Source organism: Typopeltis vanoorti, chromosome 9 (assembly GCF_054136105.1).
Source record: "Typopeltis vanoorti isolate ZY-2024b chromosome 9, IOZ_Tvanoo_1.0, whole genome shotgun sequence".
Taxonomy (NCBI): Eukaryota; Metazoa; Arthropoda; class Arachnida; order Uropygi; family Thelyphonidae; genus Typopeltis; species Typopeltis vanoorti.
Window position 1 is genome coordinate 42,299,942 of NC_143557.1, and position 17,964 is coordinate 42,317,905.

At 33.6% G+C, this 17,964-nt stretch overlaps 1 protein-coding gene across 2 annotated transcripts in view; it reads right to left on the reverse strand.

Moving 5' to 3' along the window:
* Positions 1–17,964, reverse strand: part of LOC150103007 (uncharacterized) — a 200,216-nt gene that overhangs the window by 28,988 nt on the left and 153,264 nt on the right. For both annotated transcript variants that reach the window (XM_090398150.1, XM_090398151.1), the window contains exons 10-11: positions 12,837–13,096; positions 5,016–5,207 (exon numbers count right to left, since the gene is read on the reverse strand). In XM_090398150.1, coding sequence (XP_090254276.1) covers positions 5,016–5,207; positions 12,837–13,096 — 452 coding nt within the window. The remainder of the gene's footprint in view (positions 1–5,015; positions 5,208–12,836; positions 13,097–17,964) is intronic.

Here is a 17,964-nt window from a genome sequence, read left to right on the forward strand (position 1 = left end):
TAATTGCGCTTATTCTGCTACTGTACACAACTCCATTCTCGTCTTTATTTCATTGATGTATAGTTTTCTTTAAAATCAAAAATTGGAACTAGAAGTTCCTCTTTTACAGCTTAAAAATTGTCCATTTCATTTACTTGTCTCTAACACTTTCCTAGGTCAACTTCAACATTTTGACTTTCCCAATTTAGCATTCCTTCAGTGATGACTTGAATGTTTGTAACTTTAGCCAGTTCCTTCTCCCAATTTTCTGACCATCTATAAGATGTAGAAATGCATCAAAACAATGCCTTAACTCAATCTATAATTTTTAGAACAACAGATAATTTTAACGATCCTTTCCACATATCCAATATTTTTCTCATCAGTAGCATAGGATAATAGTGTAACTCTCTTCTCCATAGCCTTGTCATCGAGCCTAATATGGAAAGACAGGAAGAACTGTGGACATCCACCTCGGTGAACACAAAAAATATATCTGGCACCTTCGCTATGGTAAGTCGGGTCTGGAAGATACCCCTGCACACAGGATCAATTGGAAAAAAAAGTACTGCACAGAAGCTTTTACAAGTCAGAGAGGTTGTCCCTGGAATCAACAGAAGCCCTGAAACATACCCCAAACCTCAACAAGTATGGCTGTATAAATCTACCAAAGATTTGGGAGACAGAGTCATCCTAAGACCAAATTAATGTTTGTTTGTTTTTTTTTAAACTTAGATGTTGGCTAATTAGGACTTTAGTCTTTGTGTTGCACGCTACAATTACTCATACTAGTCCCACTGTTACACCAGATTGCGGTTGTCTTGCTACTCTGAAGATGCTGGATATAATACCAGCGAGTTTAAGACACACCCGCTTTTTTGTATGCATTTTTGGCTCTTCATATATTTAGGAATTTACAGTATTTCAAATATAAAGTAATACATAGGTCTACTTTCAACAAATACCTAATCTAACTAGGAAAGAGTACCCACCTTTTAATCTTCTTCGTCAAAACCCAGAAATTCATCTCCAGAGCTAAATGAAGAGACACTTGAAACTTTTTCTAAATCAGAATCTGAGTCCTCAGACAACAAATTGTCCTCTGTACCATCCAGTGCATTATTAATGCCACACTTCTTAAATGATTTAACCACTGTCTCAGTTTTCACAGCATCCCATTAAGCTTTAACCCACTCACAAACTTGCGAAATGCTAGGCTTCTTCCTGATGGCGTGACCTCAAAATCTGAAGACTGCATCCAGCTGTTCCACTTCCCCTTCATAAATCCCTTAAATAGTTTATTAATACAGACATCTAAATGTTGAAGCTGACTAGCTAGACCTTCTGGAATTACAGCTAACTGAGTTTTTAACGTATTCTGTTCTGTGAGAACGAAACTGATCCATACTAACGGGGCAGGCTTCTTCAACAGTTCTACATAGTTCCTAGACCAAATTTTATCTATCCATAACTTCATTCCCCTCCATCCATCCAGCCTTTTGCATGGACACGTACAAAAATTCTTTAAGCAGTTTTTTCCTTTGGGTAGTGTCTTCCTTTTAAAAATCAATAGTGGTGGCAATTTTCTCTCATCAGCACAGCAAGATAAAACAACCGTGTAGTGAGTTTTTTCATGCCCAGAAGTTTTAACAGTAACACTTTTTGTGCCCTTGGAATCTACAGATTTGCTTGAGGGCATATCAAAAGTCACCAGAACCTCGTCCATTTTCCTATTTGCGCAAGTTCAAAATTTTCTCGTTTCCTTGCGTTAATGACGAATCAATGAAATTTAATTTGTAGACACTGAAAGTCCCTCTTTTCTGTGGTCTAAAATTCAAGTATTCTGACCATTTTGCAGTTCCACTTCGTAGGTTGTGTTTATTGTGAGTTGCTTTTTTTAGATCCTCTTCCTAATTCCGTCAAGTTCTTATCATTTTCTCAATTGGGGGTAGCCCGAAATGCCTCTCTGCAGTCCTGTTTCCATGTTCTTTAGCATATGCAATATTGTAGCAATGCCGACGTTTTTCAGCCATAATTTGCAAGAAATTTAGAGAAAATTTAACGGCAGAAATTTATCACAGTTCACAACAACCGCGACAACAATTGGAAATTTAAACGAACACAGCTGTGATCGTCTATGACAGTGCATGGGCATCCACTGAACTCTACGTAACTGGAATGCTCTCATACACTGCAAGGAAGTAAGAAAGAAATCACGTTACTCGGAACAGAGAAAATTTCCAGAAATGAAAGTAATAAAAAACTGAATATTGGCGTATAAGACACACCCTGTTTTTCAGACCTATCTTCAAAGAAAAAAAGTGCGTCTTATACACTGGCAAATACGGTAGTTATTTTCTTATCAATCTGTGTTTGCATCTATACCATTAAAATTCAATCAACTTCTGGTCTAAGCACTTGTTCTGTTCAAAGTAGTAAAATAATTCTTGATAAAATATGTTGCTTGCATTTTTTTTTAATATTTCCTGGGGAGAGGAAAGCTCTATGCTTTCATTTGCATTAAGATACTGCGAAAATACAATAAACATCTTTATCAAAAACTGGAACTAGAAGTTCCTCTTTTACAGTTTAATTTACTTGTCACTAACACTTTCCTATGTCAACTTTGACAATCTGACTTTCCCAATTTAGCATTCCTTTAGTGACTTGAATGTTTGTAACTTTAGCCAGCTCCTTTGGCCAACAGCTGCAAATGCTGGCATTTAGGATATGGTAGATAATTAGAATTTTGGATATTTTGTACTTTTTTTTTTTTTTTTGGAATAACACTTTTTCCAACACAGCTGGTTACTTGTAATAATCAACAGTCAAATTTTAATGCATAAAAGTAATTTATATTTTGAAGAAAGAACCTTGATTAAAAAGATCCAGCTTGATGATTAAGCCAAATCAAAGTAGTAACAAAAATTCAATGTAATGAGAAAATTCACTAACTCACATAATAAATAGTAATTTTTAAAAAAATTTTTAAGAATGTAGAGGGAAATTCAGACCTACTTGTCTGCATATAATGGTGACAAGTATGATATTCTTAAAAATTATCATCATTGTTTATTTTTATTTATAATTACATTGATCTGGTCTTCAAATAAACTCTCTTAAACTTCAAATAAACATTTGGATTAACGAGAAATAAATGACATTAAAAATACTATATATTTTAATTATTAACACAAGCATAGACAATATATTTGTATAATTGATGCATTATGATTCAAAATTTACTTTTAAATCAAATCACTTAATCACTTTCGTATTCCATTTCCCCCCCCCCAATCAAGTCTGATTATTAATTAAGATTTACTCTCATATTTAAAAGTTCTTTTCCTATCTGTTCTTTCTATTTCTTCTCTGTCTACCAAATACACTATTTTTTGATGTGTAGCTGTCTGTCCTGTCTATGTAAACAATTCACATAAACATTTTCAGCAGTATACGTAACTAGTACAAAGAGTTGTGTGTTTATGCAGTCGGTATTGGTAACAGAATAAAAATTTATCAGCCTGAATGAGGTGCTCAAGGTCCAATTAAGCTTGTAAGAAGTAGAGGGATCAAATAAATGTAGCTACTCGCACTGAATATCACTTTTGGAAAACCAGTATGATTAGGGTTGCCAGATTTTGGAAAACCAAATACGGGACATGGGTCACCCATGTCCTGTATTTGTTTTCTGAATACAGGACAATTTTGGTGACTCCGAAAATATTATAGGAACAAGTTTGCTGCTGCAATCATTAGAATTAAAAGAATGATGATGCGTTATGCCATAGTTTATTTTTATTTGTAAAAATTAACTATGGCATAATGCAATGAAAGATCATGTTATGATATAACATCATCTTTCATTGCTGGTATTTGGTTTTACAAAATAAGTATCAATACTTTAGGAACTGGAACTCGAAATGTTCAATTTGTGTTTCTGAGCGTTAATGTGTTGTGTAATATCGTAATATCCGATCATCCTCCATGTGCAATACTAAATGTTCGCCTACAGATTTTGCATTCAACTTTGTCATATTTTCCTTTTGCAATAAAATTCCATTCTTTTGAATTAGCATCGTTAAAGGCTTAAGAAAAGAAACAAAATTTAATTTACCTTTGTATAATTAATAAAGAAATTTAATTGACCTTTATATATTTTATGTATTAACCAAATATCCCACATTCGAAAAAGGCCAGATATTAAATTAACATCCACGTACTGTACCGATACCACAATATTCAAATGCAATATATCTGTACAGAATTATAAATAAAATGCTTATATTAAATAAAAAGTGACCAATTAAATGGACTGTCGCTGTAAACACAATTAATTTCCTCAAATTGTCAGTTTTTATGGCTTACAAATCAATTTGAGTTGATATAATTATAATAAAATCAACTCAAATTGTAATTATAATTATAAAAATTATAATTGCTTAACATAATATTTATAATTTTATCTTTTCATTAAAATACGGGACATTAGGCTGTCCCTATAAGTACAATACAGGACGGTAAAATTCCATGTAAAATACAGAATGTCTGGCAAGCCTAAGTATGATATAACATGATTTCCCTACTACCTAAATCACTAAAGCAAACTTTTATAGATTCCCTGTCCCTCAGATTTTGTTAGAGTTCAAGTTGATTAACAAACTTTTTTTTTTTCACTGTGATTTAATTTTATAACTTGAACATTTAAAAAAATGTAATATCAATTCTCTATTTGGCAACTCTTTACAACCCAATGTCACAAAAGTTTTTCAAACAATGATTTCTGTTGTACTGAGTAATCAAGAACACAGTTTTTGGAGTCCATAAAGTTAGTAATTGCCATTTATCATATAAATACACAACTACAGGTTTTATGAATATTTGGGATTATTTCATTAATTTTTTAAATGGTCACAATTAACAAACTCTTAAAATCTTATCATGCCTATAAGGAAAAAAATTAAAACATTTGAATAAATATACCACTTTTTTTATACTATGGAAATTGAAATAATAACAAAAAAAATTCAACACACCTTTCAAGCATATCTATTATTTCTGTGAAACAGCACATCCTTTTCTTATAATGCAATCTTTCTTTAACAAGCAGGCCTTTTCCTACTTCTATTGCATGCTGTTTTTCCTCCATATCCTGATTTAAGTTCTTCAGGTGCTTTTCATCATCTTTCTTCTTTTGTGTATCTTCCTTCATAACAGATAAATCCTGGCTAATATAAGAGTTTTTTTACATTATTACTAAATGTAAATACATAGAATAGATATAAATATTTTTACATTTTTAAAAAATAACTTTAGGATTAATAATGTACTTTGACTAATTAAACAAAGTAGATTTATTTTTTAAACTTCTTTCAGGTCAATCCCATATGTGAAAAGCTGTCAATGTATTGCAGATTAGTACTGTAATTGGGATAATGGTTAGATAATCCAGAAATACATGCTCTGGAGAAAATGGTACTTTCTTGCAAGCTGCTTTGGACCTCTAATAAGCAATGTATTGACCATGCACATTGTAAGAATGAAGAACAGTAAAAGGAAATAAACTAATGAAATAACTGTACAATGTTTACTCGAAGGCCATAGCCATACTGGTAACCAGAAAAATATAAATATAGGCAATACAGTCGCTATAAAATGAAATGACTGCATCCAGGATCATTTCATCTGAGCACACTCACATATGATACATAATGTATAACAATTCTAGTAAACTCTTATAATACATGTTTAAAATAAAAATCAACATTATTCAGTCCCATGAAATAGTCTCTTAATCCTTTTTACATGCTTAGTCTGAGGCAGTTCACTATAGCTGCTTGTTGCTAAGAATTCAAAAAGTATGTGAATTTGTTTGCCTTAGAAACTATCAGCAAGTTTCTGCCAAACAACAACTTAATTCATAATCATTCATGTCAGAGAGAGATTTAAAATCATACCTACACATACTGGTATTTTTAGAAGACTATTATAACTTACAGGGGTATACTAATTAAAATAATGAATGCTTCCAACATTTTGCCAAAGTCAAACTGGCATTGTCAGGGAACAATGTACAGATATATATATAGATGCATGCAGACACTAACTCAGGTTACTCTGAATGAAGCAGAGCAACCAAAGATAAGCCTGATGATGCCAATTTGACTTTGTCAAATATTGAAGTATCGATTTGTTTTAATAAGTATATCTTCTACATTGCAATATTCTTCCTAAAGATACCAATAGGAATGATCATCATATAAGCCTAACTACTAGACTCACAGGCTGCAGATTCTTCAGCCTCTGATTCTGGCAGTCAGGTTCATATCTACATTTTAATAACCTATTTCCCTTGTTAACTCAATTATTATCCAATGTTAATGTACATTAATGAATATACATTTGTCTGTATTTCTGCTTATTAAGGGTCAAAGCTAGATAACGAGGAGAGATTCTCCACAGTCTTAAAGAAAGTGGAGAACCAACTGGATCTTCTGACCTAACATTCAGTCTTCAGCTTCTTGTGGTGAATCCAATTAGTAGGTATCCATCTGGAACTGAATGAACCCAATGTTTGGCCAACCAAACTAGATTGCATATTGGGTTAAAAATAGGCGATGATAAAATGAGATGAAATATCATGACAGCTGAAGCATTGCCTGATTAAACAGGACCCCACTGTGTTTGTCAGAGAACCAGGATGAACAGTGACAAGATTTATACATGCTCACTCGTGAAAAGGCTAAAAATTTGTTTTAGCTGATTTTTACTTCAAATAGCTAAGAAATCACAGGAATATAACAAGGATCTCTACTGAAGTTTTGTGGGTTTGGAAAAGGCATACAACATGGTGCCAAGTAAAAAGATGTTCAACCCTACAATTGTAAGGTTTAAATATGCAATATTTAGTCTACATATAGCTTGTAAGTCAGCACTTAGAATTCATGAAGATGTAGGATAATGGTTTGATGTGAAATCAGGTGTGAAGGGTTTTCCATTATTTTTCCTATTTCCATTATTATTGATTATCTATCTATATGGATCCCAATATGAAAGACAATAGCATTAAACATGACATTAAAATTGGAGATGTTAATCCTAGCTCTTTATGCAGATGATGTTATACTCCTAAATAAATCGTAAGTCTGCAGTATTCCTTAACTAAATTAAATAACTATTCTAACATGTATGGAATGAAAATCAGGATTAAAAAGACAGACTATGAAAATATGCAGGAACATTGAAAACATCAGCTTGAATCCTGAATGGATTGTATTCTATAGAAGTAAGACATTTCAGCTATTTAGGCAGAATTTTTAGTGAACATCACAACTTAAATATGGAAACAGCCAACAAATAAGGAAAGTTTGTATGATGATAGAAAGTGGTAAATAAAAATTTTTTCCCCCTTTCTTTTAGGGTTACACAGTGATCAGCATTCATTTTAAAAATTTTATGGAATTTACAACCGTGTTAAAAAACTTTTTTTATTATCCCAACGTTTCGATCTTCACATCAAGATCATCATCTGGAGCATACATAAATATACAGGACAAGCCAAGTTACATTATTAACTGTAAGCTAGAGAAACAATGATTTGAATTTTTTTTTCATGAAAGACAGCCTTGGCTGAACAGAAAAAAATAAGAGAATGGGACCAATTTTGCTTTGCAGCCACCATCAAGAGTATCTCTCATAAAAATCAAAAATTTTCATTTAGTTCCCTATTACTTTTTTTTGGTGTGTATGTTGGGGGAAAACTTCATTCAAGGTGATTTGGGGTATACCTATTCCCTTTTCTGTATAAATGAAACACACAAAAAAAATCATGTGTGTGAATTAAACCATGGGCCTACAGGGTAGAACACAAAATGGGGAATCACTTAGAAGACCTAAAAGCACAAGTATTTTGATTCATCCCTCCTGTTATTTCTTATTAATTCTTCCCAAAGATGTTTTGTAAGGTTCAAATGAGAACTTCGTGTTAACTCTTGCATTTCCTTAAACTATAGCTCTTGTAGCATGAAAGTGCATTATCAAGTTAATACTTAACTGAGTTGTTTTCACAGGACATCATGAAATATGCAATATAAAATTATCCGAAATGCTAATATAATATTTAATAATTCCTTGTTGTAATCCTTGTAATCTAAACCACACTCAATTGATGGAATGATACATTGTGGTAAATAACATTCTCCTGGCAAATGCCATATTCAGACCTGGAAATTGTTTATCATGATTCTTCACTCCTCAACAGTTTTCCAGTGGTTTATCAAAAAAGTGCATCCTGCAAGTCAAAGCAGAAAATTGTTTGGAGTGGTGTTTGGTTTATGGGCATTAACACAACCATGGAAATTGAGGCCATGAATTTCAGCATTTAACTCCTAATTGAAAGAAAATACATTATAACACAATGGGAGGTGCAATCCTTTTCAGCAGTCTCCTATTTCTTTCCATAGATTCATATAAAAAGATTAAATGACTTTAATAAAGAGTTGTATAGCATCAAAATGTGCAGCTTATGACTGAAGTTATGTCCTTTAACTTTTTTTAAAATGTTCATAACCTGATTATCAGTACTGCACAATAAATAGGCTTGACAATACATAAACATTCCAAGTTTTCAAGTTCAGATATCAAATTTTTTTCAACAAGGAAAACTTTGTATTGCTTAAAAAGTTTTTATTATTATTATTTATGTTATAATTAGAAAAAAAAAACACAGCAATGTCTAGGTTGCTAAATCTACACTGAAAGAGGGAAGAAATAAATTAGAAACATTCATATTAATTTTCTGGAGGAAAAGAAGATCTATGCAGAAAGTAATCTGAATTGATGTAACTGCACCAAGAATGACAGATTTACGGGATCTGAAGCCTAGTCTCTTTGCCTACTACCATAACTCACTTTGCTCTTTATCAAATGACAGGTTCTATTTCATCAAATGTGTAGCTTTTAATTTTTTTTTAAACTATAAGAACACAGGTTGCATTGACTTCTTGTAAGGGGCCTGTACTAACCATTGTTTATAAAATGCCTATAATGTCTCCTTAAACTCATTCAGCGACAATATATTTTCTACATAAAGTATTTTGTTTCTGGCCAAAAAAAAATGTTGAAGAAGATTGAATTTTGTGAGTGGACACATTACCTCAAAACTTCAATATAAAATTTTTGTTAACTATTAGTCCTAGTTGATCTGTATATACCTTTACAATCAAGAAAAGCAACATATTATTTTCTTGATTCTCTGGTTTTGATTTTCTTGACAGATTCCTCCTACTATTCATTAAGATAATTTAATATTAATTCTCCATTTTCTGGATTTTCACCAATCATCCACCATACATGTAGTTTTAACATAAGGTGATATGGAGTGGAGATGTTTGGATGACATCTTTATCATTTGGAAACATACCCACAAAGACTTGAAAATTTTGTACATTTTCTGAATAATCGATATTCAAAAATAAAATTTACATTAGAAGTAGAAAATAATGGAAAATTTCCATTCTTAGACATCCTTGTCAACAAAAACATCACTGGAGGATTATCATTAGCTATAGGAAAGAAACCCACACAGGCAAGTTCATTCTATCACTCTCAACAAACATTAGGTATAATAAAAACTTTGAAAAATAGAATCTGAAACATACTAAAAAATGATGAAATCAAACAAAAACAAGAACTTCAAATCTTATTTAATAAGTTCCTCCAGAATGGCTACTCAAAAAAGGCATTAAAGAAACTTTGATTTTCTGACAAACCATCCCATGATAACCCAAAAATTAATTACGATAAAACATCAAGAAAAATAACCAAAATATTAAAGGCAGTCAACATCAGAACAGCCTTCAAACCAGTCAACACCTTACAAAACTTTCTAGGTGCCCCTAAAGACAAAGTTTCATTTTATAAGCATCTCGGTGTATGCACGATTCCATGTTCTTCCAAAATGTAAGCAGGTCAAACTGGAGAAGTGTCTTAATCTGCAACAAAGACATAGACAATGCTGAAAACAAAAGGAAAGAAGAAAAGCAGATATAGCACAAATCCTCAAAGAACATCACACGGTAAATTAGCATGCATTCTCCATGTCCTACTTTGAAGAGAATTACTTCAACAGATTGTACACAAATTCCGAGTGATTTGCTCAAAGCATGCACTAAATAGAAACCAAGGAATGATTCTTCACGATGTCTAGAAACCATACAAAAGTGTACATGTAACACTGAAGACCTGTCCTATGCCTGCAATCACATACAATGTTTATACAACAATGTAGAGACTGTATGCAAGATACCTAATGATACTCGGGAATGATTATCATTCCAGTCTTTTCAATTTATAGTGTTGTGTCGGAAAATGAGCTGACTCACTATTTGTGAGCCATCTGGTTTCCAACCCAACACACAGTAACGATTAGACCTAAGGATAAGGACATACTTATGCCTCCAGAGAAAGAGCTAAGAGAATAGTGTACATGTGTTCACTCAGAAGTATGTCAAACCAACTGAGGTTGTTAATATTAAGTAAATTTAAGAAATCTATATTTAAAGTTGATAATGTCTGTGTAAGATTAGCAAAGAGAAATTATGTCTCAGTACTGAAATTGTTATATTTAGATGTACATAAGAGATCTAAGTATTAGAACCATGTCAAAACAGTTCGGAGTTGCGGTGACCAATCGGCCGCAGCTAAGAGTATGACGTAGTCATCGAGAAAGGGTGCTCGCATTTTGCAATATAAGGCATGGCACAAAACTCAAATATCTCTCTTGTTTTCTGTTCCTGGTTCCCGTCCAAGTCCTGGATAGCTACGGAAGACTTGCCACCGGTGCCCAGCAACAATCTCCTGGTTGATGTTATACTGTGTCGAGTAAAGTCACCAAAGGAATGAAGTTGGAATTCCAGTAAAGAGCCATTGGTAAGTTAAGCCAACGCAAAGTCAGCGAAGAGGAACCTTCGAAGATAAATGGAAGTAAGTCGCTGATGTCATGAAAACACGTGGAGAGAAAATAAAGAAGTGTATTCGTAAAGGAAACCTCGGAAACTCCGTGAAAAGACAAGGATGGTAATGTACAAATTTTCATACTCATTGCAGAAATGTTAGCCATAAAAGGAATAGGAGTCAAAGAATCAAGGAGCTCCACACATTAACTTACCTATGGTGCCTAAAACACTGATTTGGACTGATCTGTCTGTGTCAAATAAGCTGGTGCCACTCTAAGCTTGTGCTGAGAAAGGAACCAAACCTTCGAACTGTTTATTAGGAAGAAACTATATAATATAAAATTAAATGTTAGCCTGAATATTAATCGAGTTGTGAGAGGATAGAGCTTGAGCAAAAGATAGAATAGTTTTCCATGTTAAATTACAAGATGGAATGCATCTGACATGCTCTGTATAAGGATTGTATATAATTGTGCTTTGAAAATGAGCACTGAGCAACTATGTATGGAATAATCGAGTCTGAACATAATAATATAACAGAGATATAGGATTGGTAGATTTAAACATAGGAATTGAAATTTTGGATATCTTAACCTATGGGGGCGGGGGTTTCAGACTCTCTAGTATTGAAATTATTATTTGAAGTGTATATATGTGCAATTGTTCATAATAAAGGTATTTCTTTAAGTCAAAGTTCATGAGTCTGTTGTTTCTGAGATTGAATTACCACTTATAAAACTTTCAGACCTGTATGAGTGAAGAGGGAAACCATTTACGTAAAAAATAAAAAGGGGGGAGCCACGACTGCACATCACGTGATCCCTTTATTGTTTAGTGTTATTTATTTGAGTATCAAAATTTAGTTGCCAGTTGGCGCAGCTGTTTCTAAACAAATATAAATTTGTCGGCAATGGAATAACTGATATGCATGAGTGATAAATAATAGTTATAACAAATAATATAACAGAAAGAAACTAAGTGCAAAGATAAATACGGGGGTAGTGACAACGTAACAATAAATATTAGTGGCTGTTAGAAAACATTCATGTTTTTAATTATGTTAAGAAACCTCCTGAAGATGCTGTTAGCCACATAAACAGAGAAACATGCTGAAGAAATATAACTATAGCATAAATAAAAAAAACCTATATGAGTTAAAACCTGGTTATTTGTTATTTAACTACACTTGTTCCAGATGACTTCTGTTCTATTCTCTTAGACAAAAGTAATTCTGAAGGAATGAGAATCTAGTTTGCAGAGTAAAGGAAAGAAGTCTGAAAAGTTGTTTCCAGTAGACATGACCAAAAAAGGAGCATATAATAATCAAAATAAAGTATTTTGAAATTACGAAAATGTAGATTGAAGTTTTATTAGAGTAGTGAATGCAAGATTTATTAAAATTGTCTGTGGGCAGATACAAATATTGTAACTGTTTGTTGAAGCAAAGTTGATAATTTTTATTACAAATAATTAAATCTGCATGGTTAGTCTAGTGGCTGTGTGCTTCGCAATCATGTGCTTGGGGAAGGAGTGTCCTAGATTCGATTCCCGTCAGTGACGTGAGGAGCTGAAGGATCTTCCTCAGCCATAGCCAAGTTAGCCAGTCTTGGGCGTGGACAGTAGAGTTTTTTCCACAGTTTATCCTGGGGTTTTTCATCCCACAAAGCAGGCAAACCGGCCTTGAGAACTCAACATTACGGACATAAGATACACTGGGCATAGGGCTGACCACCTTATCCTGTGAATGGTTTGAGGTCTGACGATTAATTAACCCTTGACACCGCAAGGTAAAAGAAGATAAAAGGAAGATGAGATGAGATGAGATTAAATCTTCAAGATCTGAAATGCAGCTTAAGCAAATTATCCAGTATTTAATATGAGACTAAATATAAAAGTGCTTACTCTAAATTACGCATGGCAATACTGACATCTTGTAAAATTTCTAAATGTTCATTCATCTCTTTTAACATTCTGTTCTGAAGTTCACAGTGCATTGTATATGATGTATGACGTGCACTTAATTCATCATATTTCTTTTCTTCAATTTCAATTTTTGCTTTAAGTTCATTATTTCCTGATCTTAGACGATCACTCTTTACTGCCAACTGGTCAAGGTCCTGTTTTTTACTCTTCAGACTTGCTATTTCCACTTTTTTTTCATTCTAAAAAAAATAAATACAAGATAAGAAAAAGGTTGTTCTTTTAGAAAAAAAAAAAAAAAACATCACAAAAATTGTTACAAGACTTAATTAAAGTAAAGATATTATAATTTACACACAAAAAAAGTCCAGTTTTTATTTTTCTGCAAAGGAAATACAGTAACCATGTTTAACCATGATGCTGGGTAACTCAAAATTCTTTTTTGTTAATGTAATTCCCACCCACTGAAAGGTTGTATATCTAAGTACATCATAGATACAACCTTCAGTGTGGATGAGATAAGGTTTTTTTTTCATTGTTCATTTTTCTTTATTTCTTATAATCTGGTAACCCTCCTCTAGAAACCAACATGGAACTCTTCCAAACTGCTTTGAGCTTCTAATAAACGAGGTAGTGGTCTCACACCAACCAGTGAAATTCATTTCCCAGCTAAAGACATCCATTTCTGAAGTGGGATTCATATCCAAAACCTACTGGATGAAGAATGTAGATGCCATCCCCTCAGGCAACCAACCATTGAATCACATGAGTATTTTGTCTCCCTGTGATGTATAGTTTTGTCTGCTCTTCAGTTTATGTACCATATTTGCTTGAATATAACTCTCACTTTTTTTTCCAAAAATTAAACCTAAAAAATTGTGGTGCAAGATATATGAAGGGATTTTTGGAAAAAAAAAAAACTGAAAATGGGTATGACTTACCAAAAATCTCCTATTCATTATCACTACTTCTGGTCTCGAGAGCGGTTTCCTTGTGTGCAGTATCAAAGTCATCTACCCAAATAGCATCATCTTCTTTCCCATTATTTCAAGCAAAAATTACAAAACTTAAAATATGTAACAAACAATTCATCACAAATGACTAATGAGAAGTGAAAACAGAGTGCAAAACAGACAGCAATGGTAGCCCATTGCCGTCTGTCAGTTATGAAGATGTGCACATGATTGGTACAGTTTTAACAGAAGATCACATGACCCAATTACAAAGGCAAGCCGACAATTGTTAAGTTGAAATGTTAATTCTCTTCAACCAAATTCCATAATATCTGAAACTGCCATAACAACATTCACTATATATTTCTTAGTTTTAGCACATTCACTGCAGGGTGGTGTTTTGCCCATTTATCGTTCCAACAGAACTTCTCATTACCGTTTGTGTACTGCTTCTGCGTTGTACAGGCGAGCACAACTCACACAAAGTTTCAACTCTTCGGTTGAATTTTATTGCTACTAGGTTGTTTGTGTATCGCTTCCATGTCGAGCTGGTTGGCAGACTCACACATACATTAGAAACCAACATGGAACTCTTCCAAATTGCTTTGAGCTTCTAATAAACGAAGTAGTGGTCTCACACCAACCAGTGAGACAACTACCTTAATCGTTTAATTTTATTTAGATTAATTCAATATCATACAACATATAAAACTTTCATAATGTGTTAACCTCTCTGTAAAAGAAAATATACCTACATGAATTAAAATATGGCATGTTTCAATTCATGGTAGCATTTTATTTGAAGTTAATCTTTGTGATCTATCTTAAGGACATCGAAGATTTCAAATGCAATCAAACACTTTCATGTAATTGAAAAATTGAACAATGATTTTTAGTCAGATACTGTGTTTGCAGGTGCAACATATGGTTTTTCTTGAGTCTATACAGCATAGTTCCTGTGAGACGGGGACATGTAAGTCATTAGTTAGTGCCATTTTTATTCCAGTTCTCTCTAATTGCACTATTTGTTGAGAAATATATTACACCGACTGCAAATGTCTCTGTACCATAATCAGTGATACAATAAAACAACTTGTTTTTCTTGCATCTGTAGTACAGTGGCTGTTAGGAGGGCATGCTGTTTACTATGGGGAGCGAGTTACTATCACCCTGACACGAACGTGTTTAAACCTTTTTTCATGTGCGAGGTATATGTGAAACTTTTTTCATTTCTTTTTCCGTAAAGTAAAATCAGTGGTGTGAGTTATATTCGAGTAAATACGGTATTTTAAAACACACTTAATTTTTAATTTATACAAACTGCACTCCACTGATCATTTCGTGTCAATCAATTTCAAGCTTACAATATCAAAACTAGTCAGAACAAAAAATATTCTTTCTCTGGAGGAAACAATTCATACTTTTCAAAGCTTGATCTCAGACTTAAAATTTTCAACATGCTTGTGTATACTGAATAGTCATTTGCTTTCGACTGAACATGCAAGATCACTCCTAAGAGACAGCAGTATCTTCAATTAATACTGGGAGTGATTATATTCACTCATGATGATACTCACTCCCAGTATACAAATACAAAACTTTTTTCTGTGTGTTTTTAGTTCATTTATTTTAACGTTTCAATGAAATGAATATTCATTAATCATTTAATTTTATTTAGATTAATTCAATATCCCACAACATATAAAACTTTCATAATGTGTTAACCTCTCTGTAAAAGAAAATATACCCAAAATGGTGCTGTTAAAAAATGTTTACAGCGTATATACAATATGTATTACTTTAACATTCACTAAAACACCGTATATGTTGGAGTATAGGACGACTGGTGTATAAGACGAAGCCTAAATTTTAGGCTATTTTTAGGTTTAAAGCTTATGTCAGGTGTATAAGATGACCCCACCAATTTCTTCTTTCTTGTATTAATGCAACGTTCTGAGAAGAGACCTCCACATAGCCTTTAAAGGAATGCGGAGAACCGACCAGGGCTTCTGACCTAATGTCCAATTCTCACCTTCTCGTGGTGCACCCTGTTGGGTATCTACTTGGATACTGAACGAATGAGGATGGGCAGGCAATTTGGGATTTAGCTGACCAAATTGTATGCTTATTGGTTAAACCAAAATAAAAAATGATGGTACAACATGACAAAATTTCGCCCGGTTAAACAAGGCCCCCGTTGTTTTCGCCAGGGAACCAGGGAGAACAGCGAAAAGTCAGCTACTGAAACAAATAATCTGAAAACAAACCCCAACTCAACATCACCAGAGTTAAAGATCGGTACTATCAACATAAGAAGCCTGAATGGCAAAGAAATGGAGATAGCTGAGAAATTAGATAAGTACCAGATCGACATAATAGGGGTGACTGAAACAAAAAAGACCAAAACTGGTGAGATCTTTCTGAGCAATAAATACAAAATGTTATATTCAGGCAATGACAATCAAGGAAAAGAAGAAGTAACCATAGTATTCAACACAAAATACGAGGCTAACCCTCTTGAATGGCAGTCAGTCTCAAGTAGAGTAATGTGGGCAAATATGAGAATGGGGAACTGGAATATGAGACTTATTTATGCCTATAGTCCCAGAGAAAGTTCTACTAATGTAGAAGTGGAGGAATTTTTTGAAGCTTTAGAAAAAGCAACTGACACAATGAAAAAGGAAAAGTTGGTCCTTGTTCGGGATCTAAATAGTAGAGTAGGAAATGATTGTGAGACATACAAAAATATTTTGGGAAAATTTGGAGAAAAGAGCAAAGCTAATAATAATGGCAAATACCTGTTGGATTTCTGCTCAGGACATGGACTGGTTATTACTAACACCATGTTCCAATATAAAAATGTGCACAAATTCACATGGAGAGAAGAGGCAAGGAATAAGAGAAATCTCATTGATTATGTTATCGTTGATAGTGATGTTTTCTCCCTGGTGCAGGACACCAGAGTATACAGAGGATTTGAAATTGGAAGTGATCACCATGTAGTCTTGAGCAGGATAAAATTGAATTTCATATTGAAAAGAATAACATGTAAGAAAGTTTTAAAGCAAATAAAAGTTGAGCAGCTCTCAGATGTGAACTGTAGACTAAAATACACAAAGATTATTGAAGAAAAAATGAAAGAGTTTGATAACAGGAATGAAACCTTTCAGATTCAGTGACAAACTCTGAAGAAAACATTGACTGATTCTGCCAGAGAGGCATGTGGTGAGGTTATCTGCAAGGATAAAAAAATCAGAACTCTCTGGTGGACACAGGAAGTTAAAGAGGCAGTGAAGGAAAAGAAGAAAGCATATCAAAAGTTCCTAGCAAATAAGTCAGCTTGTGCTCTTAGAGAATACAGAGACAAATGTAAGAAAGCTAAACACTGTGTAAAACTAGCTAAACAAAAGTCATGGGAGGACTTTGGCAAGAATATAGAAAATAAACATCAAGAAGGTGGCAAAATATTCTGGAGGTTGTTGAAGAAGCTTAGGAATGGAAGAAAGAGTGTTGTAAAAGGAGTTAGAGATGATAAAGGTGACATCAAAACAGGAGAAAACGATATCCTTGAAGTATGGAGTAATTACTTTGAAAAACTGCTAAATGAAACAAGCAGTGATGACAGCACTGTGGTAAAAAACACTGACCAGGCATGCAGGCAGGAATACATATCCATTCCTGAAGTAGAAAAAACCATCAAAGGCTTGAAATGTGGAAAGGCAGCTGGAGTAGATGATATTTGACCAGAAATGCTGAAGTATGGTGGTATAAGAGCCTTACAGTGGCTCCACTGCATAGTTCAGAAGGCCTGGACAGAGGGACGAATTCCCGATGATTGGAGTAGAGCTCTCATAGTACCCCTATATAAAAAGGGAAATAAAACTGCTTGTGAGAATTACAGAGCTATTTCCCTACTGAGTGTTCCTGGCAAGATCTATGCAAGTATACTTGAGAAACGGTTGAGAAGAATTGTGGAAGAAAAGCTTTGTGAAAAACAAGCTGGATTCAGGCCAAATAGAGGCTGTCAGGATCAGATCTTCACTTTACGACAAATAGTCGAGAAAGCATGGGAATATAACAAAGATCTGTATTTAAGTTTTGTCGATTTGGAAAAGGCATATGACAAGGTGCCAAGAGAGAAGCTATTCAATACGCTG